The 26,415-nt window shown below is 37.7% G+C and overlaps 1 protein-coding gene across 1 annotated transcript in view; it reads right to left on the reverse strand.

Moving 5' to 3' along the window:
* Positions 1-26,415, reverse strand: part of MDFIC2 (MyoD family inhibitor domain containing 2) — a 101,947-nt gene that overhangs the window by 13,783 nt on the left and 61,749 nt on the right. Inside the window, exon 3 of the mRNA XM_059165017.1 lies at positions 3,739-3,831. Coding sequence (XP_059021000.1) covers positions 3,739-3,831 — 93 coding nt within the window. The remainder of the gene's footprint in view (positions 1-3,738; positions 3,832-26,415) is intronic.

Genomic DNA, 26,415 nt, shown 5'->3' on the forward strand with positions numbered 1-26,415 from the left:
TTTTCTTAAATATCTTACAAATGCATCTCAGATTTCTCATTCCCATCAGTACCACTCAAGATGAATCCTTTTGGTTCTTCAATCTGTATTATTACTGTCACCATTGGTCTCAGCTATGGTGACAACCCTCTCCAAGACATCGTGTACACTGTAACTGGAGCGATGTTTTGAGTAATAGTCTTCTCATCATATTACTCATTAAAAAATCAAAACAAAATACATACACACACATATGCACACACCAAATGTTAATAGCTCATTATTACCAGACTATTTTCCCATTCTCTTGTTCTGAATTAATCTATGTATTCTATTGAATCCATGGATTCAATAGAAATAGAAAAATAGAAAAAAAGAAATAAGAAAATAGAAAAAAGAATAGAAATAGAAAAAAGTGTTAAGTTTTTCTTTTAAGTAGTAAACTCTAGAAGCCTACACAAACATTGTCAGATAAGTCTTTAAAACAGGGTTATTTGGGGGCACCTGGGTGGCTCAGTTGGTTAAGCATCTAACTTTGGCTCAGATCATGATCTCAGGGTCCTGGGTGTGAGACCCATATTGGGCTCTCTGCTCAGGGGGGAGTCTGCTTCTCCCACTCCCTCTCTCTCTGTGCTCTCTCCCTCTCTCAAATAAATTAAAATCTTAAAAAAAATTAAAAAAACAGGGTGATTTAAATTCTGGACCAAAATGTTTAAAGTCAGTGTATATTTCAAAAGTATGGGCCATTTCTAAAGCTATATGATAAATTATATTTTCCCCTGGATTTAAACTATCCTCTAGCTTAGAATTTTGTATTGTAATTACCTGGGGTTGAAATCAGATTGAAGCAGACAGATGACATTTCAAGATATAAGCTACTAAACCATCAACAAATAATTATGGTTAGTAAATGTCGTTAATTGAAGTAACACTGAAGAAGAAAAAAAAGGTGTTTTTTTTTCCTTTGTATGTAGATTATAAAGTTCATACAAATGTTGAGTAATTTTTGTTGTTAATACTAGAGGATATGGGTTGTATTCTCCATAGCTTGGTAGGTAAGAACACAAAATTGAAGAGCATTCGACATGACAGAAATTGCTGGAAATTATGAGAAAGAGCTAGAATCACAGTTTCTAGAGGTATAGAGAACTATTATGCTTATATTGAGGACAATTTTGGAAGCTGATACTTATGGCTAGAGACAGAACAAAATTAGGAAGATGAGGATTTCTCAGTACTGACAGATGCATATTGAAAGCTGACCGGTACTTGAAGAAGCTGCATTTAAAAAAACAAAAACAAAAACAAGAACAAAAAAACAACCAAAACCACAAAACACATCTTCTTTTTTGGAAACCAAGTGGGGGATAATTTGTTCAAACTAAGGGATGAAACTCTTCTCACCTTTTCAAAGGAATGGAAATAAGTTATTCATGGCATGTTTCATTGCTATAGTCCATGAGAGAGGACAAAATAAAATCTTGAACCTCTTTTTTGGAAGGGAGTGGAATCAATGAGGTACAGATATTAGACACTTTTTTCCTGTAATTTTCAAATGCCAGCCCTGGTGAGAAGATGTCCTTTAAAGACTTTCAAGTTAAAGCAGTAGTTTTATACATCATTGTTTTGTCTTCTGTGGTGCTTTAACTAAAACCCTGCCTCAAAAAGCATTAGATGAAATGTTTATCGAGGGCCATGACAAGGGGACATTAATCCTTTTCAATCAGCATTAGTAAATCTTTTTTTTTTTTTTTTTTTAAAGAGAGTAAAAGCAAAAGAATACTATTTGTCCCGATACAATAGCAGTGAGCGTTCAAGGTGAAAAGGATTAAAGAGGGGAAAAGAACCGAGAAAGGTTGAACACAGTCCCCTTGCCAAGCTTCCTCCACACCCTGAAAAGCATTTTCAACCATCTGGGACCGAAGTGGGGTTTTTGGCCTAATGCTTCTAGATCATTATCTGTTTTCTATTCCCCTGTGGTACACTCGGCACCGGTAGACAGACGCAGGCTAAGTGATATACTTTTATAGCTAGATCCTAAGCTTGTAACAAGGAAAAATTCTGTCCTAGGAGGTGGCTGGATCTTCAGACACGGGAGCAGTTTGCAATTATGGGTCTCCCATTCATTTGTATGCAGTTACCTTCAGTTTAATGTTTGTATAAAGTGTCTCAAGAAATAAAGATGATGTTATCTCAGGAAAAAACAAATTGGTTAGCGGCTTTTATAGCTTGATGCACTTGGGTTAGTAATATGTTTAGGGCTTTAAAAAACTCAGCGAAGCCAATCAGGCTATAAACTCATGCCTAATTGGTATTACATATACGGTTGCTTTTTTATTGTCAGTATTTAAATATAAATGTTAAAAATTAAGCTATAATTATTCAAAATAGTCTCTGTTATGTTAAAACCATCACAATTTATTCATCCCAACCAAGCGAATGCCACTTAAAGTCTCTTTCTTGCATTATCTCATTTGAGGCTCACAACAGTTTTGCAAAGTATTATTATCACTATTATATGAATGAGGAAATGGATGGAAGGTCAGAGATTTTAGTGGTTTGCCCAAGATTACCCTGCTGGTAAGGGGCAAAGCTGGTACTTGCACTTAGGTCTTCTAATTCCTGTGACTGTCAAACTTCATGTCCGCAAATCGCTTTCTGACACCAGGCACTCTGATAGGAGATCAAAATACTTTTCTGAAGTACAACTCCTGCATCCCTTCTAATGTTTTTCTCTCCAAGGGTAATTGACCTCACTAGTCATTGATTAAGAGAGGCACTGGGCACGTGTGCTAAAAACCAGAACTCCAACAAATGACTGCTTTTTCCATACCCCTCAGAGTCCAAAGCAAGTGTCATCCTCTATATGAAGCTTTCTGCAATGACCCTGACTCCAACTGAAATTAATTGTTCCCCTTGGGAGTCCCCAGAGGTCTGGGTTGAGATCTATTTTTTTTTTTTTTTTTTGGTACTGTGGTTAATTGTGGATGTATTTCTCTTCCCCTTCCTGTTGTGAGCTCCTAGAGGAAATGCATGCTCCATTCATCTTTGATTTCCCGGCACCTAGCACAGTGTCTGGCAGAAAGCAAGTGTTAAATAAATTTCAGATGACTGATGAACTGACTGACAGATTGAATGTGGGGTGTCTCAGCTTTCAGTTGACAATTGACTCATTTTCCCTGGGACAGGTTTTCTGAGCACATCTACCATCGGTCTTCCTCCCCCACTCTCGATATGCCAGTTAATCCTGATGAAAGTCTAAAAATTCTCTTTTGTGCTAAAATACATATTAATTTTTATTTTGATTTGAAGGCAACATTTGCATTGATATCTGTAAAACTGTGAAGAATGTAAAAAGGCACAAAGAAAATAAAATCCCCTATAATTCTACCACTATTAACACATTATTATATTTGTTTCACAAAAAGACAATGGAAATATTTGGTGTATATATATCTTTATATATGTCAGAGCTGGAATATGTCTATATTACAGATAGTAAAATTAGAATAGGATATATATGTTCTAATTTTAATAAATTATATATATCACATGTCTACTACTTGCAAGATGTGTCATTCAATTCGGTATATTATATATATTACATACAGTGCTTCCAAGATGTGTCACTCACTCTTTTAGGACTTTTCCATAAATGAACTCATTTAATACTCCCAGCAGCTCTGTGGTAGTTACTACTGGTGCCATGCCCATTTTTTGGATGGGGACACTTAAGCGCAGTGATGTGAAGTAACTTACTCAAGGTCACACAACTACGAAGGGATGAAACTGTGATTTTTAACTTAGCCATCGCCAGAGTCCATGCTTCTAGCCATGATGCTTTATTGTCCTCTAGAGATTTAACAAGAAAAACAGTATCGGGATTTTATCGAATACATTATATATGCTACCATTATATCAGGAGCATTTCTCTCTATCCTAAAGATTATTTAAAAACATCCTCAGGTCTCAATTCATGTGTCACTTCTTGGGTGAGGTCTTCTCTTACACTAAATCTAAAGCAATATTTCTCAATGGGGGCAGATTTTGGCAATGGCTAGAGACATGTTTTATTGTCCTGACAGGGGTGAGTGCATCTAGTAGTAGTACTAGTGAGTACGGGGTGAGTAGCCCAGGCGATACTGCTAAACATACTTCAAGGCACAAGAACTCCTTCTCCCTGCCCCTGCCCAAATAAAATGTAAAGACTATGGTTTCAAATGTCAGTAGTGCTGAAGCTGAGAAATCCATAGAGAAAGTAGTCCCAGGCTCTCACCACCAGCCAATTCCATGTCTCATTGTCCTCATAGTGCTTTCCAGTATTCTGAAAATGTTTTGTTTATGTGTTTGTTGGTTCACTTGTGGAGTTCAAGTATCTTCTATCCTTGACTGAAATATGAGAGTTTTGTCTGTATTAATTAATTGCTATATTCTAGAAGACGACTTGGGACATAGTTGGTACTTAATGAATAAGGGGTCAAAGAATGCATAACATTTCTTGCATGTTGTATCATAAAGTACTTAACAATTTCCCCATTTAATTAAAAAAATAGATTGTTTCCTTTTTTTGCTACTTGAGTACATTTAAGCATTACCTTCATGAATCTTTTTGTATATCTATTTGTTTATATCGGTTGAATTAATGCAAAATGACTTATTGCATTAATGGTCAGATTTCTAAAGGTCTGAATATATTGTACTAATTATTGCCTTCCAGAAAGATCATGTCAATTTATACTTACACCAATAGTAATTGGAAGAAGTTTGCTATTCTCAGGCCAATTCTAGATTTTACCAATAAATAATTTATTTTTATCAGTTTGAAAAGAACATTGAGTCAAGTTTCCAAATTTTCTAAATCCAAAAAGAGTCTTTCACTATCATGAGAGGTAGAAGATTTTGTTTTGTTTTGTTTCCATATGCACTGCCTTTCTGAGGAAACTTCTTTCCACAACTAAATTCATGGGTAATGCTGAGATCTCCTGCATTATTCAGAGTGGGTAGTAGATCAAGAACTCTTGTTGAACAAAGTTTATTGAATGATTGGCAGTTGAATTTGGATCATTTAGCTCGTTCTTGCCTTTGTGTCACAAGGTCTCTGAGGTGACATATCAGGTGACAGACTTTGGAGGCTCCCTGTTTACTTCGAGACCTTGAGCAGTTAGTATCCATCAATTATACATCTGGATAAATGGAGAATAGAGATGTGTTCTACACAGAGATCCTGGGGCGGTCAGAAATCAAGCCCCACTGGAAGGAAGGGCAAGAAGTAACCAGGAGAAACAAATGACCTGTTTATTCACAACCCCTTTTTGCCCACAGTGTTTGCCCAATGTATTATGGAATCTATGAATCTAATTGAGGGATTAAGATTTATTTTCCTGTTGGAACCACATGGTAGAAGTTGACCCTGTGGTCTCCAAAGTGGCATATATAGACCTAGCAGATTTACAAAACTATCCAATGGGGCTAGAACATCTATTTACATTAATTTTTAAAAAAATATCAGTATAGTAGCTATTTTTGCACATTTTATAATGTATATAGCAGTTAATATGGCAGCATATGTGTCCATTGTGTGTGCATCTACATGCGTGTATGTCTACACGTATGCACACAAGCAAGCATACACACACGTGCACACGTGTGTGTGTGTGTGTGTGTGTGTGTGTGTGTGTGTAATGGGCTTGCTATCCCTCCCCTTTTTTTTACTAATAAAAGTTTACAATAAAAACTTTGGAGGTCACTGGTCTAAGTGATAGACTAAGGTCAGCTCTCTTCTGTCCCCCTCCACCTGAAGGAAAATCAATTTTCTTATTCTTCCTTTTGGTACCCAGGGTGTGGTTGCTGGAACATTTACAGCCACAGCAGCTGCAGTAGTGGCCTGAGTAGACTTTTCCTCTGAGTTTCTATAGTGGTAACAGGATTAACAGACTCTATTCTGGAAGTACTTGGGTGGCATAACACCTCCCAGCAGAACTATTCCTGACAAGGATGTGCAGATGGAAATGCATATTTATGTCACTTAAAGCCTACCAGAGACACAAGGATTTGAGCTATAACAATAAATAGAAAAAAAAAAAATCTCCAGCGTTTTTGGTAACCCATACTCAAGTGCATTGACTGTGCTTGGCGAAAGACCTACAGTTTGCTCTTTGTCCAAGCATAAAATATTCAACATTCACGCATGTTAAGGTAGACTATTCTGAATATATTTGAGAGTGTTAAAACAAGCTAGCACAAAGTTAGGTTAAGATTTCAGGTCTTAAAAATAACAGGACAATTCTATGAAGTGTTTGGGCCATTTGAAGGGGAAAAAAGTCTCCTTTAGAAGAAGTGTCCAATTATTCCATTTATTAATAATGATAGGTTTGAAAATCATTTTCAGAGACCGAATAGTCATTGTAATCAAAGTTTACAGTTTAAGATATCTTTTTAGCAAGCCTTGATATACCTTCTGCTAGCTTCCTTCTAAAATACTTAACAACAATAGAGAAAAAGAAAAATGCTCCCATTCACAGAATACATGTTATATTGACCTGGAGATATTTACTCTACACATCAACCCATTAGAATTGAACGGAAGAATTCAATCAGTCTGGCACTTATGCTGAGAAGGAAATGAGCAGTCTTTATTTCCCTGTTCTTGGCTCAGGAACCCAAAAACTGAGTTGCCATGGCTTTTGATGAGGTGTGCTTTGTGACCTGACCAGAGAGCTCTAACTCTTCATCACTCTAACCAATCCAGGTAGGGTTTGTGACAAGAAACAGAAGAAGACTTTCAAAAACTGTTCAGGGTTCTCATTAGGTTACACGAAGAGCTCTATGAAGAAAGGAGAAGATAATCTCAAGAAGCAAATTGAGATAAAAAGCCTACAGGACAGATCCAAAGGGACATGGTGAAATTAAAGATTCTGAAAAAGTCAAAATTGTACTTAGAGAATTAAAATCTGCCTTAGGAGCAGCAAAACACTGAATTGACACGGCAGAAAATAGCAGTAGTAATGTGGAGCACAAATATGAACAACTTCCCCATGGTACAAAGGTAAAAAAGACAGGATTCAAGCTATGATAGCAAAAATGGCACTAGGTACATGGATCAAAGCATGCTGCTGTCACCTAATAAGTAAGTTTTCCAAAGAAGAAACCAAAGCAATTTAAACGTAAGCTTTGTTCAAAAGATAATCCTGAAGTATATGTTCTAAGTAGAGACAATTTTTGAATGTGTACCTCACTGCTTAAAATTTAGGAAAAAGAGACTCACAATCCTAGAAAATATTTTGAATTACAAAAATAAAGATCTTTTTTCAAACATGCAGACAAGCAAAACTGTAGGAAAAAACTGTCCTGCGTTTGTCCCCTAATCCTTCTTGCACAAAACAAAGTGCCAGAAAACAGCCACACAATATTTTCTCGATTTTGAGGGAATAAAATTTTGCCTTGATCATTTTATCCTCAATCCACTCGGCTTTTCTGTGCAGAAGTCCAATAAGTCATTCTCATCATGCAGTCTCAGGAGAAAAATATCTTACCCCAGATAAAAGCAATGAAGACTTTCTTGAAAAAACTACTTAGAATCCTATTTTCACTTTGTGAGACAGCAAAAACAAAATCAGGAACTTAAGTTGTGAGAAGCTGAGGTGAGGAAAGGTGACAGATCTTCCCTAGGAATTACAAGGATACTGTTGGGGTGAGCTTCGGCATTCAAAACCAAGTTTCATTGGAGGATACAAAGCCAGAAACCAGGAAGTGTGTGGAAGTCGTTGGTCTCTTATTTAGGATGGTATCTGGGTGTAAAGTAAGGAAAACTTTGCATGATTAATTTTTATTCTTGATTGTGGGAGTAACCTTGAAATGACATGTAAGAAAGATGCTCCAGTAAAACCTCCACTCACAGAAGAGTTTGCTGAATTTTCCAACTGAGCATGAATTTTCCAATTTTCTCAATCTTAGGTTTTCTTAAATGAGCATTTCCATGCAAAGGGCTGTCCTGGAGCTTAGAAGGATATATTGCTTCATTGAAGAGATAGTCCCTTTATAAATGACAAATTAAAAATGAGGATTTTTAAAATGAGTGCCGAAACGTGCTAACATCATGATGTGGATCAGGAACAAAGATAGTTGAAGGGAAGCTTTAGTGGCTAGACTGGTCAGCGTAGTAGACACTGGTCATTCTCTTTTTTGGAAAGTGCTAGAGGTACTTCCTTTTTTAACAAAAGAAACGATGAAGGCAAGTATTGTATATTTTTATTCTTAAGTGAATTTCTAAAATATTTTCACAAAGAAAGGAGGAAGAGAGAATGAAGGAATGAACTCTAGATCATCACTCAAGACTCAGAGGAAATGGTGCTTTATTTAACAACTATTTGTCAGTTGCTACTGTACCTGGAAATCCTTCCAGGTCCTGGGAATACAAGGATGAATGAAACCCATTTCTGCCTCATAGACATCTCAGCCTTCCCTAACCTGTGAAGAAGAAGGTCATTTCTGTGCTTCCATACCATTCTGTGTTAAGTGCATCTTTCCTACCTTGGTGTCCCTGAGCCTAGCCCAGTGCTTGGCATAGAAGTCAAATGAATGTAGGTGTGTGTCAGCTTACAAAAACGGCAGGTGACTGAATGCTTTAATATGGTTCTCTGGCTTCTTCTAGTCCTGTGCACTTCCATATATTACACTGCATCCGAATCGGGCATGATAATAACCAACGTGGGTGCAATATTTTCAGATAAAAAGTTTTCAGAGATGGAGCTCTCTGAAAACTAAATAGAATTATAGAATTTTAGATGTGGAATTAACTGTAGATGTCAGTCAGTTTCCTTTCCCGCACACCAATTCATCCCTTCATTCATTCATTTAGCACCTGCTATAATAATAAAAGTAATGATAGTTAACATTTGCTTCACACTATGAGGAGCTTTGAATGGATTCTCATTTAATCCTCACAATAACCCAATGAAGAAGTTATTACAAGTTCAGCTTTCCTAGTGAGGAAGGGGGTTGTGCTTTATTCACTGTTGCGTTCCTAAGCTAGCAAAGATCAGAGTAAGAAGTTGAATTTAGGTTTTTGGCAACTATCATTTTCCCTCTTAACCACTGTGGTGTATGCAAGGGATGCAAAAGTGAGTGAAACCTAATTGTGCCTTCGGGGACTATGGTGTCTTTAACAGAGACTGCCCACAAGCAACCCTGGTCAACAGGTAGATTGTCCACAGGCAAAACTTCTATGCCATTTGTAACCTGATTTTTGTGCCAGTGTAATTCTGTTTAATAGCTAATGTCTGGTCAGAATTCCCCAGTGAGGCCAAGGTTCAAATAAAGGGGGGAAAAGGAGATTGTGCATTATGGGAAATAAGACAGTTTAGCTATTGTCCTACTTTCTGGGACTCTGATGCATATGATTATGTCAAGCTATCATTGTTAAGGCCATCTTCCATGTTTATAGGTCATGGCTCAATTCGAAGATGAAGGTTGGTTCTCATCCTATCAGTTGGGTGGATTAATCACCTGATTGCCCCTTCAAGAGGCTCTAGAAATTAGGTTGTCATAGAAACAACAGCAACCACAACAACACTCTTGCGCCTGGCTGACATCCTGTAGATCTAGTAGGTAAGTGCTCTGGCTCTACCAGTTTAGGAAATAACAATATTAACCACGCCCACCCTTTATGCTTTAGGTTTCTCTAGGTGCTTTTACATTCCACATGCTCCCCTTCAAGCTGACAGGACAAAGATGTTCTGCTGGTTCTTTTTGACTCTGGAAATTTAAGATCTAAGCTAGGAGTACAGTCATAGCAATAGAGTCTCAGAGGTTGGGTCAAATTGGAATTCTTGGCAACTGGAATTGGGGACTCTGAAATTCCCAGGTCTTCAGTTTCTGAAATACTTTTATGTTGCCATAAAGGTAAAACTAGTCATTGTAGTTCATTGTTAAGAGCTCATTGGCATTTGTATTTTTGTCAAATGAGTTATATAAAACTGCATTTTAAATAATTTTAAATAATTTATATTTATGGATTTGTTTGTGTCTGTGTGCTTGTAATTTAGTACTTCGGATGGCCAGGCTTTCAACAAAGCAGCTCCCTACTACTGCTGCATCTGCTTCGGATTAATCTCACTTTAACTGAATGCCAAATACATTTGCAGAAGCTCAAGAAGTTGAAAACAGTAACAGAAATTCTAAAGGAATAATACTTAAAATGGAACCATAGGGCCTCCTGGGTTACATGAACTTACTTACTACTTAGTTAATGGAATATTTAAACCTGAAATGAGCCAGCCATACTTTGTTTGAAGTTGTCCCTTGGTGATACAAATAAGTATAAATATACCAGGTGAGTCCAATTCAGTAATTGTGCCAGACTGAAAGAGTGTTGTTTTTTTTTTTTTCCTCTAAGAGAGCTCCAGAAGATACCGCTGATGTTTTAAAGAAAATACATATGCTATTGTCAAGGTTGCTTTGAGACGAGTACCTTTATAGGTGATCAGCTTGTTGAGTCCAACTAGAATATGTAAACAGATTATACAGTGTGTTGGCATGAGCTCACTGACACCTTGTGGTAGAATACCAGGGCAGTGATTCTTAAACTTTAGCATTCATCGGAATCACCTGGAGTGCGCGTTAAACCACTGATGGCTGTTATACTCTCAGGATTTCTGATTCTGTTAGTCTGTGTTAGGGGTGGACTTTAATTTCAAGTAAATTCCCATCACAGAGAGTGATGGGAAACTTGGAGTGTCTTATGGTCACGTCTGCCACCTGCTGTGATCACCACATAGTGATTCTCATGAGCCTCTATTAGTCTATTTACAGCAGGACGTTAATATATGAAAGCAAGACTTTGGGCTCAGTTTTCATTTATTGTACACCTATTGGAGTCAGGAAGCAACTGAAACTGACTTTGTGCCCAAGGTCACACAGCCAGGCCTCAAACCCAGTCCACTCAAGCTTTTGCTTTCATCTATCTCTGCACAGATTCCTTAAAATCTGCTGAGATAAGTCCAAATTGTGGATATAAACACTTGAGTCCAATAATTGGGCCCCACTTATGATTAAAGAGTTTTAGTTAGAATCAAAAGGAGTCCCTTTCCCTTTCTAAGCAAACATTTTTTGTTGAGATTTCAAGGAAACTAAATGTAGCACCTTGATTCAGAAGGATTGAAGTTCTCTTTCCCTAGAAACATGAGGGTTCGGTTGACAAGTTCTTGTACTCCAGCCTTGTCATAAGGAGTTGTAAAGGCTGGTATCCTGCCCCAGGTTCACTCCAAAACTTAATTCTAAGAAATTTCTTTTTTCAGTGTGTCCTAGCCAAGGTTAAGAGCACCACAGAACAGAACCATGTCAACCACAAGCTTCCACGCATTCAGCTTAATTCACATACAAATCAATGCTGGGCTGCTTTGGGGCTCTTTTGGCATTTTTCCCCCCTCATGGGTGAATTTGTTTTTATGATCACTCTTTAAGACCTAATCTTTGTTCCTCTTTTATTGTTTTCTTTCTCTAATGCTCTTAGTCAGTCTGACTTTTGTGCCCTCCTTTTCTCCACTGACTCTTGTGGTTTTCTTTCTTTCTTGAGTCTAAACTGAGCTTTCTGCAGTGGGTATATACAAGAAGGTCATGTGTACGGTCTGTATATTTCCTGCGTGTCTTAATCTTCATTATTGATAACAGCAGACATTGTTAAAAACACCAGGTTAATGTAGAAATCAAATCCCTGGATCTATCTTTATCACTAATAGACAGAGGAGAAATAATGGGGTGTGGATAAAACTGGCTTAGTGAACTATAAACATATTTTCCTCTAAGTGTGTAAGCAGACGTTTTGCAGATTGACTCCAAGTGCCAGCTATGGACATTACCTGGACCAGACATACTGCATTCTTCCTGGGTCTTCCACTCACATTATAATGACAGGTGAATAACCCCAGTTCCGATATAGCCATGACTCCATGGTGCAGCTGATGTGAAAACCTCAGCGGCTGAGCCATTTTGCTACATTACGTTCTTTCACCCATTCTGGAAGCCCTTTGGATGAGCTCCAGGTGTCCCATAAAAGGTGGCACTTCTTTATAAAGAAAAACGCTTCGTTTTCTTGTTGGCAGCCCTTAATGAGTGTGTTCCCTGAAGATAGGAAAGCACCCTGCAGAGGACACATTTAATGCCCCACTATAATTTCCACAATGCTCACTCTTTGTCTGATTTTACAACTGCCCCTTTGCCTTCCCAAGTGCCACAGGCAGTAATGGGGTCAGTTAGAGAGTTTCCTTCAACACTTGGGAGTCTACCCTCTGAGACTTTAGCGGAGTTAAACATCAGGAGAAAATTCACCTTCTTCTTTTTTTTCTTTTTCTATATATATATATATATATATATATATATATATATATATATATATAATTCATTTGGAAGTTCACTCAGCAAAATGCCATCTTCCATTCGGTTCTTTATTAACGGTTGATAAAGTCCCTGTAATTTTTGAAGTTTTTTTTTTCCCCTGTGAACCATCCAACAAAGAAAGGAGATGGATGAAAATGTATGTTAAGTGAAAACATAATATTATATCTTCTTTTACGTTCGCAAAGGGTGTTAAAACAGATTCATTAGTTTTGACTAAATACAAGGTTTCTGTAAGGATTTTCGGTAAGTGACATGACAATGTTGATATGTGAGCTCAAGACAATGGAGGTTAAAACTGTTTGAAAATATGTTTCTCTGATATAGCTTGCATGTTGAGAAAGTTACAGAATAAATATATGGTAGATATTTTCCAATGTAAGAAAAGGATTTTTAAGACAGGGATGTCTTTTCATGAAACACCTTTTGTGCCATGATGAGCTAGCCAACAAAAGAATTTTTGGGGGGGGTTAATAAGAGAAAGTAATTTATAATACTGATATGTCAATATGTTTTTCAATAAACTTTTCCCCAGATTTTCTCGAATTCTCGTCAGTGTAAGAATTATAATTATATGTCTTCTTCCCACTTTGAAAGTGGCACAAGGTGCTCATTTGCAGTTCTGCTGTTCAATTGTCACTAGAATAGAAATGTCATGACTCAGTTAACAATGCTTTATTATTCACATTGATCTTTTTTTATAGTGTTCTTTATCTCAAAAACATTGTAAATCAGATATCTACCTCCCACTCTTTTGTTCATTTGCAAATTTTTATTATTCTAGTTTAAGAAAGCAATGGTATGTCAAGAGTTGGTGTATACTGTTTATGTTCTCCCTGCTTCAGAATCTTTTCCTCTGTACGAAGGATGCCAGAAGCATCCCTAATTCTAACTTTATACACCCTCATAAGAAAATTTTGTATCTCGTGTGGATCCAAAGAGGTTTGATGTGTTTTTTTTTTTTTTTTTTTTTTTTAATCCACAAAGATGAAACAATGGAGGGAAACTATACTTTAGTGTTAGGAACAAAAGTTCTTTAGAGTTATGTCTTTTAAAATATTATTGCTTGCTTCTGACTCAGTTTCTCCCTCTCTAGCCATGCATGTGCCTTATACTACATTATTTCTTTCTAACAATTCAGGATCGATGGTGGGGCTCTTGTGAGATAACATCACCATGAGCCCTGTTTTGACAGATGATGCCACTGGAGAGAGTAGTGGCCTCTGTGGACTTAAAAGTCAAGTCAAGCAGAGAAAGACAACTATCATATGATCTCCCTGATATGAGGAAGTGGTGATGCAACATGGGGGCTTAAGTGGGTAAGAGAAGAATCAATGAAACAAGATGGGATTGGGAGGGAGACAAACCATAAGTGACTCTTAATCTCACAAAACAAACTGAGGGTTGCTGGGGGGAGGGGGTTTGGGAGAAGGGGGTGGGATTATGGACATTGGGGAGGGTATGTGCTTTGGTGAGTGCTGTGAAGTGTGTAAACCTGGTAATTCACAGACCTGTACCCCTGGGGATAAAAATATATGTTTATAAAATAGTTATATTTAAAAAAACAAAAACAAAAACAAAAACAAAACAAAACAAAACAAAAAAATGTCATGGCATCAAATCATTGTTCCTTCACCAACTACCAAGTTGGTTATTGATGGATATTGACAGGACCTAAAACAATGACGAAGTGGTGTGAAGCATAGCACTCCATTCCTGAATCCATCTCTAAGTGGAAGGGTATGGTAACCATGTGAGTTAATCAACATTTATTTAAGTAAAGACTACACAGTACCTCACCCAACAGAAGATTTGGAAATAAGGCAGCAACTAGAGATTCACTCACTCATTTAGGAAACATTTATAGGCTCTTTATAAAGTACTTGGCAATAGGCTAAGTGCTGGTAGATAGATACAGATAAATAAGACCTGGGCCTGCCTTCAGATTTCACTATTCTGTGGGGCGACGGGCATTCAGGCAATTTCCGGAGCATATGATAAGTGGATAATTGAGGTATGTACACAGTTCTATGGGTGCAAAATTCAGGAATTTGCAGTTATGCTGGATGCCATGCAGGAATATATCTAAGACAAGATAAAATTTCCATTGAGTCTTAAAAATTAGTATTCAATAACCAGTTGGGAATTAAAAGGAGGGACATTGCATGAAGTAGAAAAAGTTTATAAAACTTCAAATTGTGGAAACCAGTGTTAAGCAGAGCATGGTAAGATCTTTCTTTAGCCTTTAGTCTCTGGGGTAATGGTTCTTGATCTGGGAGGGATGGGCCCCAAGGGAATATGTGGGTCGTCTCTTGGAAAAATGCACTATATTCAGACATACGATACAGGTGATCCAACCCTACCCCCACAAACATCCAAACTGAGTCTGAAATAAAGGTTTTAAGGAGGAATAAAATAAGATCTTATCTTTGTCTCAGAAAGGCCAATATGAAGGATGGATTTTATGGAAAGACTGGAGTCCAGGATTCTAGTTATTGTTATTCGACTGCTGTCTTTCAAATTAACACGGAAACCAGTTCCTACCTTCTCATTACACGGTTTTTCTCTGAGCCACTGTGATATTAGTCTCTCTGAGTCTCTCCACACCTCTTCTCCTAGCCCAAGAGATGAAAACATTTTAAGAAAAAGAGTCTGGTTGAAAGGACTACATGCTACAGAGAAGGCAATAATATTTCCAGATGAAAAACAAATCACTGATTTTGGCAATCTGATAATGTTTGTTAAAACAATTTCAATAGATGAGTAAGAATAGAAGACAGATTAACAGGATGAGGGGAACAGAAATAAGAACATAGAAAAGCTGAACATGTATTACTCTCTCAATAGGTACTAATACTAAATATTTCTAGAGTATTTTGATGAGCCGATATTCCATAAGGCTTTTGATGCTGATCTAAATCTCTACCTTAACCCAATTTACTAAACATTGTTACTTTCCACATTTTACATATGAGGAGGCTAGGGCACAGAAGGATAATATAAGTTGTGAATTAAAATGACAGATAGTAAGAGGCACGGTTGGGATTTAAACAAGGAAGTCTGGTTTCAGAAAAGAAGGTGAGTTTTAACTACTATTACAGTGTACTTCCTCTGATAAAGTAGATGTCATAGGTAAATAGTAACATTCATAATACATGTATTGTAATGGGTAATATTGATAATATAGTAGTCTTATAGTGATTAGTAAGCAATCTATATTATATGCAAAAGAGAAACTTCAATCTCAATTTGAATAGGTTGCCACTATTAGAATAATGTTTGCTAAATATTTCATTATTTGGGACTGGATAAGGTGCTAGCCATAGTCTTCAGTTCCCTTAAGTTTTAGAAGTTTTGATGTGAAGAAAGACATTTTTCAAAGATGACTATAACAAGATCTTAAATATTACAATAATGTAAAAATACTGAAGAAAGCGAATGTTGCATCATGTTGTGTTTCACTGTAAATGGAAAAAAAAACCTTGACAAAATCCTTTGTTTCTGATGAAAGTTTAATTTGAAAACTAAACTATCTCCAGCTTAAGCATTCATTCCTATCCCTCAAAAGGAGCCGTTTGTCTTATGACTAATGTTAGGTTGCCAAAAAAATAATGTTTCACTAATAGAGATTCAGAGATAGTCTCGGTTTTTGAATGATAGCACAAAAGTTCTGGGAGAAGGATCCCTGGGACCTTTGCTCCCCATCATTTGTCCTTGTCTTCTAGCTAAAATATGTGAATACACATAGGAAAGGAATATAGTTCCCAAGTCAGCATACTGGATCCTGATGAAATAGTCAAGATTTTTTACTTTTGAAAAGGATGATGCTCAATGTTAAAAATTAAAAACGGAAAAACAAAGAGTTTCATAGTTTAATAAAAAAAATGTATCTTCCTCACACTGATGTTTTTCATGAATCATTTCTTCTTTGATAGATAGTATTCAGCTTTTATTTGTATTATGATTTTCCTTACTGAGGAAAATGTACAACTGGGTTATTTCCTCAAATGCATCCATTCGTTTGGTAAATGGTCTTGTCTACTGTATAGCAGACACTATAGCAGGTGAGGATAAACTCAGATGAAAACCCAAGTCAGGGGCGCCTGGGTGGTTCAGTGGTTAAGCGTCTGCCTTTAGCTCAGGTCATGATCCCAGGATCCTGGGTTTGAGTCCTACATCAGGCTCCCTGCTGGGCGGGAAGCCTGCTTCCCTCTCTCCCACTCCCCCCTGCTTGTGTTCTCTGTCTCACTGTGTCTCTTTCTGTCAAATAATAAATAAAATCTTTAAAGAAAACCAAAGACAAAAAACCCAAATCAGTCTTCACTTATCTTCCAACAGCCAAGTTCAGTTAAGTGACACTGAGAAAGCCATGTACCAAATGTGACAACAGGGGTTATGGGGATACCAGTGAGGGATGCTCACAGCCTCCATGGTAAAGGGTCTTTCCAGAGAAGATAAGTTAAGAGATGACTCTAGAGGAAGGATAGGAAGAATGCACATTTTCTTTTGCAAAAAGCATAAAACTTTTGGTAAAAAAATTTTTTTTTCTGTTACCAGCATCCTGGCACATATTGTAGAAGAGGGAGCAGCAAAGGAGAAGAAAAAACCAGAGACCTTCAAGTAAGTTCAGTGTGTAAGAGTATTTACTGGTCAACGGGGCTAGTGTGTGTATGCGTGCGTGTGTGTGTGTGTGTGTGTGTGTGTGTATCTCAATGGGGCTGATTATATATATATATATATATATATATATATATATATATATATTGAGAGAGTATATATATATATATATAAACATTGCATATTCAGAGAATTCCTTCTTTACATATATTGGTATATCCTCTGCTTCAAGTGTAGCTAAGGAAAATACTCTCAAATATACCATCTTTAGCTCATAAAGATTTACGTTGGTGACACATCCTGATTTGGTTGCCTACTGAGTTGAATGTACTTCTTCTTTCTGGACACACAGTTACACAACATTTTCCGGTGACCTTTTTGCATCTGGATGGTGTCATGCAAATGGTTCTGGCAGAAGGGATGTGGGGAAAAAAGGATGTGTCACACTTACAAGTTTGTCTTCTAAACTATGTCACATGGTTCTCCACGTTTTATTCTTTATTTAATGGACAGCTTAAAGTGAAGGATGCAGTAGTGGGTGGAGGCTGGGGTAATTTGGTGATGGGCTTTAAGGAGCACATGATGTGATGTTATAAACAACTGATAAATTATTGAACACTACATCTTAAACTAATGATGTACTGTATGTTGGCTAATTGAATTTAAAGGGAAAAAAAAAAAAGGAATGCAGTAGAAAACTGGGGAGCCCCTGGTGATAGCAGAGCAAAAAGATTTAAAAAAACCTGGATCCCTGAGTCACCAGATGGGGGACAGTAACTTGAAATATCTACCTGTGTTGAGCTTTGAGTGGCTTGGGATGAATTTTTATTAAGTTAGGCCACGGAAATATGGGGTTTTTTGTTTGTCTGTTTGTTTTTTTTACAGCCACTACTCTTAATGAATCTGGCTCATAATATGCAATACAACTCATATGTGAATTCATTAATGAATGTTTTCAGTATTTACTATAGAATAATAATTTTTAAAGTATTTAATGTATATTGAATTCCAGGATTTGAACAGAATATATTTATTATATAAACTTATCTTATAGGAAATGCTATGAGGTAGGTAATATTATTACCATGCCCACTATAATGACTGAGAAATTGGGGTCCAAGAGTTAGAGACGTTTACTTAAGATCATAGAATTAACAAGAGTGTGGCCAAGATCTGAATCCATGCAACTGCCCACTTGACAGTATATTGTGTCCCACTGGCAGATCTGATAATATGTGTTGAACAACTAATGTCACATATTACTTCTTACAAGAAAGAAAACACAGTTGAATAACAAGCAGCATATTTCCCTTTATTCCATAAAATAATGTAGAAGATCCATTTCACCCCTAGTATAACAACAGAAACTCTTTTCACCAGTATGTCCTTCCATAAAAATATGTATTTGGATATAGATTGGTGTAAAACCCTTATTTTTGACCACTAGAACCTCATTTGGTTCTCAAAACCTCTACCAACTCATTTTAATTAGGCAAATAATAGGTGAATATACACACTTTTAAGTCTAGCCAAATGGATGTTTGAAAAACAACAGAAATCTCTCTTGGAATGGGCTGATAGAAGTCATTTATTTATTATTTACTGGTAAATACATGATTTCATTTAACAAAAACAAAACTAAGCTGTGATCATAGCAATCTATAAATTACTAGTCAAGGAGTCTCATTTTTCGATGGCTACCTCCTCTCTGGTTTACTCTATGGAACAATTTATCCCATCCCTTCATCCTCTTTGAGTTTTGAAGAGAAGGTTCCATGACAAGTTTCCATGATGAATGCAAGGGCCAAGTATGCATTCAAATCCGAGGATTCTGCATGCCCCAGGCCGGCATTATCATCTTTCTCCCAGGGGGGAAAAGAGGGTCTCAACCAACAAAGCTCTTTATTCAAATAACAAACTTGCGTTTGAATAAAGAGACCTGCAACTTGATTACTTGTGCTACCTTTCCCAGCTCACAGGAGCTGGATTGACCCGTATGAGGGACTAGCAGCTGCGAGGCACGTCAACACTGGCCATGGTTCTGCATTTGTAACAAATACATTTTTACCTTTCGTGACAAAACAGCCCTATTGTTATCAGCCGTAAATTTATTAAAAACACTCAAGGGCTTTTAGTATGTGTACCGTGCATGAAAAATATGACTGCCTTCCAGGCTCCGTGTGGCAATGGAAAAGAGGTTTTATTGAAGGAAACAGAGGTAGCAAACGGTGAGCAGTGCACAGGAAGGTAATTGTGCCTTTAACATTGGCGGCACATGTTCACTTAAGACTAAGACTCCTGCCCCTGCCTCATCCACACCCAAAGGACCTGCTAGACAAGCAGCCAGTCATCTCTCTCTGGGATCAAGCTGTCAACGCAAACTTGAATTCTTTCCCTTTTTCTGAGCTAAGCTCTACCCCCAGAGCTCCCAACGCCTTCCTGAGTGAAGGCTCTGAAAGAGCTCCCTTCTAAATTGCATCACATGCGCAGCACTCTTCAAACTGACAGAACAAAAGAGCCAAATTACAAAAGTATGGTCTGAGTGACTTGTTAGTTGCGCTGGATGATTACTTCTTAATGGGCTCTGAGAACAAGCTGTGGGTTTTGATGCTGCTTAACTAAACCTTGCAGAGTTCTTTCTAGTTAGTTACTAATTAAGGTTGATTTGCTTAATCAGCTAAACACACACTAATGAGAGAGAGAGAGACAGAGGGAAAGGAGATGGGGCAAAAGGTAGTCCCTTCTACTCTCTCTTACCCTTCCCAATTAGTGGCAGTGAAATTACGTGGTTCGCAAGTCACAAAGATAAATTCTCATCTGGAAGGACTAAACAGGCCTGCTGTGATTGTGTGTGTGTGTGTGTGTGTGTGTGTGTGTGTGTGCGTTTTCATGGCTTTTTCTCTTCCCAAACTGCTGCTTTGCCAAATAACAGTCCTGTTTTCTTGAAGGCTAGTTAGTGCTGGATGCCTCCGAAGCCTATTGTCTGCTTCTTCCGCCCCACTTCCCCCTAACCATTAGTGAGTATGTTCAACTGGCCAGGGTCACTTTATTATTCTGACATAATGAACTGGGGGATGTGATTTCCAAGTTCTGCGGCTGACACTGGCAGGGTGACGATTTCACCTCGAGGTGCCCCAACTGTATACTCGACACACTTGGAAGAATAAATATTGATCTGCTTTCTGAGGATGTGCACCATGTGAAATGTTAATGCTTTTAAACGACTTTGGACATACAAAGTAGCTATTATTACCACTATTATTATAAGGTATAAAATCTCAGAGAGTATCTCATCTTTACCCTTTATCCTCATGATTAGTGCACATGTGTTGAGTGCCCACTGTATTCACACCACCACTCAAGTGACTGGATATAGTGATGACATTTTAAGACAAAGACATTCATTTTGTGACTCCTTAGCAAGGAAGGGAAGGGTTACTCTCCCCAGTCATTGAATACATATTGTTTTGTGAACTACTGATAATGAATATTTATTCCCTCATGGGTCCTCACTTGTTAATGGGTTGGAGATTTTCTACTTGTCTTCCCTAGGTGATTCATTCTTTTGTATAAAGAGAAGAAAAAAAAAATCCATTTAAAATCATAGTTGGCTAAAAAATCTGAAGCCCTAAGAGAGATGGGGCTAATAGCTGAGGTTTGGTTTGGCAGAGTAATTTCTGAGATTGGATACTAAAGTGAGTTTCCCCCAAGCCATGGTATAGGAGGTGGTCCTAGTTAAATTGCCCTGTGTAAGAAGAAGCTGAAATTTGTGGTTTGGTTGGTACTGGTGAAGTTTGAGAGAAATAGGAGTGTAGTAATATGGCAAGAGGCAAGATCTCAGAATGGCATAATGGCCAATGAGAATGGTCAAGTGACATAGTTAACAACATAGCTATCTAAGATCATTTTAAAATTGCTTGCTGGCTAGTACTTTGATCACAAAGTCCTCGTCCCTACGATTTTTTTACTTTTCTCCAACTGGAGTACAAATCTATTAGATATAATCTATTGTTGATGATATTAAGAACAAAGAGATTGAAATCATATCCAGTGAAGCTACCTGAGGACCCAGATAGGTGATTGAGGTGTGGAAAAGTTTTGCAATGAGCAATTTGGGGTTGGGTAGGAGGCAATTCTCCTTTTCTCAAGGATTCTAGACAAGGATCTAGACTCTGAAGAGATTCCTGGGATGACATCTGAGTTATATATTTGTTTACTTATTAAATGTATTTATTCAAGTAATGGTTATTGAACACCTATTATATGCCAGGGATGTTGAGAGTGGTTTGGGAATACAAGAGTGATTAGTACTGAAAAGATCTTTGTTCTTAATATAGCTTATCATCGTAAGTAATGGGATACACCTATATCTACCTTGTAGCAATTTAGAAATTTATAGTGATTTTATGTGATCTGCCCACATACTACCATTTCTACTGTCTTCCATATGTCTTCCTTGCTTTCTTTGTTTTAAGTGAATTAATTTCTTCACTGGCTCCTGTAAAATTTTCCTCAAGTCACTGTCATATGTAATGCCTGCCTTCTTCTCACCTAGTTAAATCCTGCCAGCTTCTCTTTAAAACCTGCCTTGAACATCGCCCAAAGAAACCTCAAGATTTTTCTGATTTAATTGGTCTGGAGGTCACTGTGGAGATTAAAATTTGTGATAGCTGCCAAGATGATTCTAATGTAGAGCCAGGGTTGAGAACCACAATTCAAAAGTGGACATATAGAGGGAATTTAAGATGGCAGTGCAGGGAGATCTTGAACTCAGCTCTTCCTGTGGACACAGCAAATCTATAGCCTCGCATGCAACAATTCTCTCTGAAGAGGATGTAGGAGCTGGACAAACATAGCCTGCACAACAAGGGACAGCACTGAGATGGGTAGAATAGGCAGAGACATGGTCTCAAGGAAAGAAAAGAAAAGAAAAGAAAAGAAAAGAAAAGCAAAGCAAAGCTACACCCAAGAAGAGATTTCTTTGGGTGGGAGGGGTCTCAAAGATTTCCAGAGGAGCAAGAGATTTGAGCTCCACACCAGGCACTCTAACTGTTAGATCCTACACAAGAGAGATGAGTCCCAAAACATCTGGCTTTGAAAACCAACAGTAAATACATCCAGGAAAACTACAGAGTATAGGTAAAGGAAAACTGCTTTCAAAGCATCTGTGAAGGCTCACTCACTCCGGAAACCAGTACAAAACACCAGACTGAAAAGTGCATAGACGGGGTGCCTTGGTGGTTCAGTGGGTTAAAGCCTCTGCCTTCAGCTCAGGTCATGGTCCTGGGGTCCTGAGATCGAGCCCCCCATCAGGCTCTCTGCTCAGCAGGGAGCCAGCTTCCTCCTCTCTCTCTGCATGCCTCTCTGCCTACTTGTGATCTCTCTCTGTCAAATAAAGAAATAAAATCTTAAAAAAAAAAAAAAAAGAAAAAAGTGCATAGACCATAGATGAAGGAGAACCACTTGCTAATCATGGAGCACATACTGAAGAGGCAGGCAGTACCTGGGCCTCTCTTCAGGGACTGAGATGGTGGAAGGAGCCATTTTTGCTATCTTGTTCTGCTGTGGTGATCCTGGCACTAATGGGTGACATTTTGGAATCCTCTTTTTAAACTGTGAATGCCAGGGGTCATCCCCCTCTGAGAGCCTGGTACAAATTATACTTTAACTGTCCTCATAGCTAATAGAATGATAATGTTGCCCACCACTGTGTTCCAGCAGTTGTGGCCAGGCCTTGCAGATAGTCAAGCCAGGGGCCAACACTGCTCACCAATGTCCCTGCAATAGTCATAGACTTGCCACAACAGAAGGGCACATGCCACACCTGGCTCTAATGACACGGGGATGATGCTTCTGGGCTCCACAGGACATCTCCTATATACGATCACTCCTTTAAGACTAGGAGAGCTAGCTAAACTACCTAATACATGGAAACAAACACAGAGTTAGGCAAAATGAGAGAATAGAGGAATATGTCCTAGATGGAAAAACAAGACAAAACCTCAGAAAAAGAGCTAAACAAAATGAAGATAAAAAATCTACCCAATGAAAAGTTCAAAATATTGGTCCTAAAAATGTTTCCTGAACTTGGCAGAAGAATAGATAAACACAGTGAGGCCTTCAACAAAAAAAATAGAAAATGTTTCCAACAGGAAATTCTTCCAAGCAGAGCTGTGAAATATAATAGCAAAGAAATGAAAAAATACACTAGAGGTAATAAACACCAAACTAGATAATTCAGAAGAATGGATCAATGGTCTGGGAGGAACTGTAGTGGAAATCATCTAAACTGAACAGAAAATAGGAAAAAAGAATTTTTATAAATATGAGAATGGTTTAAGGGACTTGTGGGACAACATTAAGCATGCTAATGCTTGCATTAGCATGGTCCCAGAAAGAGAAGAGAAAGATATAGGGGTAGAACAATTATTTGAAGTAATAATACCTGAAATTTTCTCTAACTTGAGGAAGGAAACAGACATCCAGGTCCAGAAAGAACAGAAAATTCCAAATAAGATGAACCCAAAGAGTTCCATAAAAAGACATGTAATGGTTAAAATGTCAAAAATTAAAGAGAGAATCTTAAAAGTGGCAAGAGAAAAGCAATTAGTTACATTTGAGGGAACCCCCATAAAACTTCCAGCTGATTCTGCAGTGGAACTTTGCAGACCATGAGCGAGTGGCATATATATTCAAAGTGCTCAAAGGAAAAAATTTCCAACCAAGAATACCATATCTGGTAAATTTGAAATTTAGGATAGATCAAGAGTTTCCCAGACAAGCAAGAACCAAAGGTGTTCTTCATCACTAAACTAGCTCTCTAAGAAATATTAAAGGCGGGCGCCTGGGTGGCTCAGTGGGTTAAGCCGCTGCCTTTGGCTCAGATCATGATCTCAGGGTCCTGGGATCGAGTCCCGCACCGGGCTCTCTGATCAGCAGGGAGCCTGCTTCCTCCTCTCTCTCTCTGCCTGCCTCTCTGCCTACTTGTAATCTCTCTCTATCAAATAAATAAATAAAATCTTAAAAAAAAAAGAAATACTAAAGGCACTTCTTTAAGTGAAAAGAAAGAGCACTGATTATTATCAAGAATAGTCATGAAGGAAAAAAAAATCACACTGGTAAAGACAACAGAGTAAACATAATGGATCAACCATGTTATAGCTAGTATAGCAGTTAAAAGAAAAAATTGGTCTAAATCAACTGTATCTACAGTAATTAGTTAAGGGATACACAAAATAAAAAGATTTAACATATAACATCAAAAACATAAAATGTGGGAGGAGGCAGTAAAAATGTAGTGCATTTAGAATGCATTCAAACTTAAGTGAACACTAAGTTAAAATAGACTTATATACATAGGTTGTTATATATAAATCTCATGGTAACCATACACACCAAAACCCACCTATAATAGATACATAAAAAATAAAGAGAAAGGAATCCAAACATAACACTAAAGAAAGTTATCAAATTGCAAGGAAAAAGAATAAGAGAAAAGCAAAGAAACAGAAATGAACTAGAGAGACAACCAGAAAACAATTGAGAAAAATGGCAATAAATACGTATCTATCAGTACTTACTTTAAATGTAAGTAGACTAAATGCTCTAGTCAAAGACCTAGAGTGACTGAATTGATTAAAAAAACAAAAAAATTATCACTCTTCGCAGATGATATGATACTATATGTGGAAAACCCAAAAGACTCCACTCCAAAACTGCTAGAACTTATACAGGAATTCAGTAAAGTGTCAGGATATAAAATCAATGCACAGAAATCAGTTGCATTTCTCTACACCAACAGCAAGACAGAAGAAAGAGATATTAAGGAGTCAATCCCATTTACAATTGCATCCAAAACCATAAGATACCTAGGAATAAACCTAACCAAAGAGACACAGAATCTATACTCAGAAAACTATAAAGTACTCATGAAAGAAATTGAGGAAGACACAAAGAAATGGAAAAATGTTCCATGCTCCTGGATTGGAAGAATAAATATTGTGAAAATGTCCATGCTACCTAAAGCAATCTACACATTTAATGCAATTCCTATCAAAGTACCATCCATCTTTTTCAAAGAAATGGAACAAATAATGCTAAAATTTATATGGAACCAGAAAAGACCTCGAATAGCCAAAGGGATATTGAAAAAGAAAGCCAACGTTGGTGGCATCACAATTCCGGACTTCAAGCTCTATTACAAAGCTGTCATCATCAAGACAGCATGGTACTGGCACAAAAACAGACACATAGATCAATGGAACAGAATAGAGAGCCCAGAAATAGACCCTCAAATCTATGGTCAACTAATCTTTGACAAAGCAGGAAAGAATGTCCAATGGAAAAAGACAGCCTCTTCAATAAATGGTGCTGGGAAAATTGGACAGCCACATGCAGACAAATGAAATTGGACCATTTCCTTACACCACACACAAAAATAGACTCAAAATGGATGAAGGACCTCAATGTACGAAAGGAATCCATCAAAATCCTTGAGGAGAACACGGGCAGCAACCTCTTCGACCTCTGCCACAGCAACATCTTCCTAGGAACAACGCAAAAGGCAAGGGAAGCAAGGGAAAAAATGAACTACTGGGATTTCATCAAGATCAAAAGCTTTTGCACAGCAAAGGAAACAGTTAACAAAATCAAAAGACAACTGACAGAATGGGAGAAGATATTTGCAAACGACATATCAGATAAAGGACTAGTGTCCAGAATCTATAAAGAACTTAGCAAACTCAACACCCAAAGAACAAATAATCCAATCAAGAAATGAGCAGAGGACATGAACAGACATTTCTGCAAAGAAGACATCCAGATGGCCAACAGACACATGAAAAAGTGCTCCATATCACTCGGCATCAGGGAAATACAAATCAAAACCACAATGAGATATCACCTCACACCAGTCAGAATGGCTAAAATCAACAAGTCAGGAAATGACAGATGCTGGCGAGGATGCGGAGAAAGGGGAACCCTACTACACTGTTGGTGGGAATGCAAGCTGGTGCAGCCACTCTGGAAAACAGCATGGAGGTTCCTCAAAATGTTGAAAATAGAACTGCCCTATGACCCAGCAATTGCACTATTGGGTATTTACCCTAAAGATACAAATGTAGTGATCCAAAGGGGCACATGCACCCGAATGTTTATAGCAGCAATGTCCACAATAGCCAAACTATGGAAAGAACCTAGATGTCCATCAACAGATGAATGGATCAAGAAGATGTGGTATATATACACAATGGAATACTATGCAGCCATCAAAAGAAATGAAATCTTGCCATTTGCAACAACATGGATGGAACTAGAGCGTATCATGCTTAGCGAAATAAGTCAAGCAGAGAAAGACAACTATCATATGATCTCCCTGATATGAGGAAGTGGTGATGCAACATGGAGGCTTAAGTGGGTAGAAGAAGAATA

This window comes from Mustela lutreola, chromosome 2, assembly GCF_030435805.1.
Source record: "Mustela lutreola isolate mMusLut2 chromosome 2, mMusLut2.pri, whole genome shotgun sequence".
NCBI classification, from domain to species: Eukaryota; Metazoa; Chordata; class Mammalia; order Carnivora; family Mustelidae; genus Mustela; species Mustela lutreola.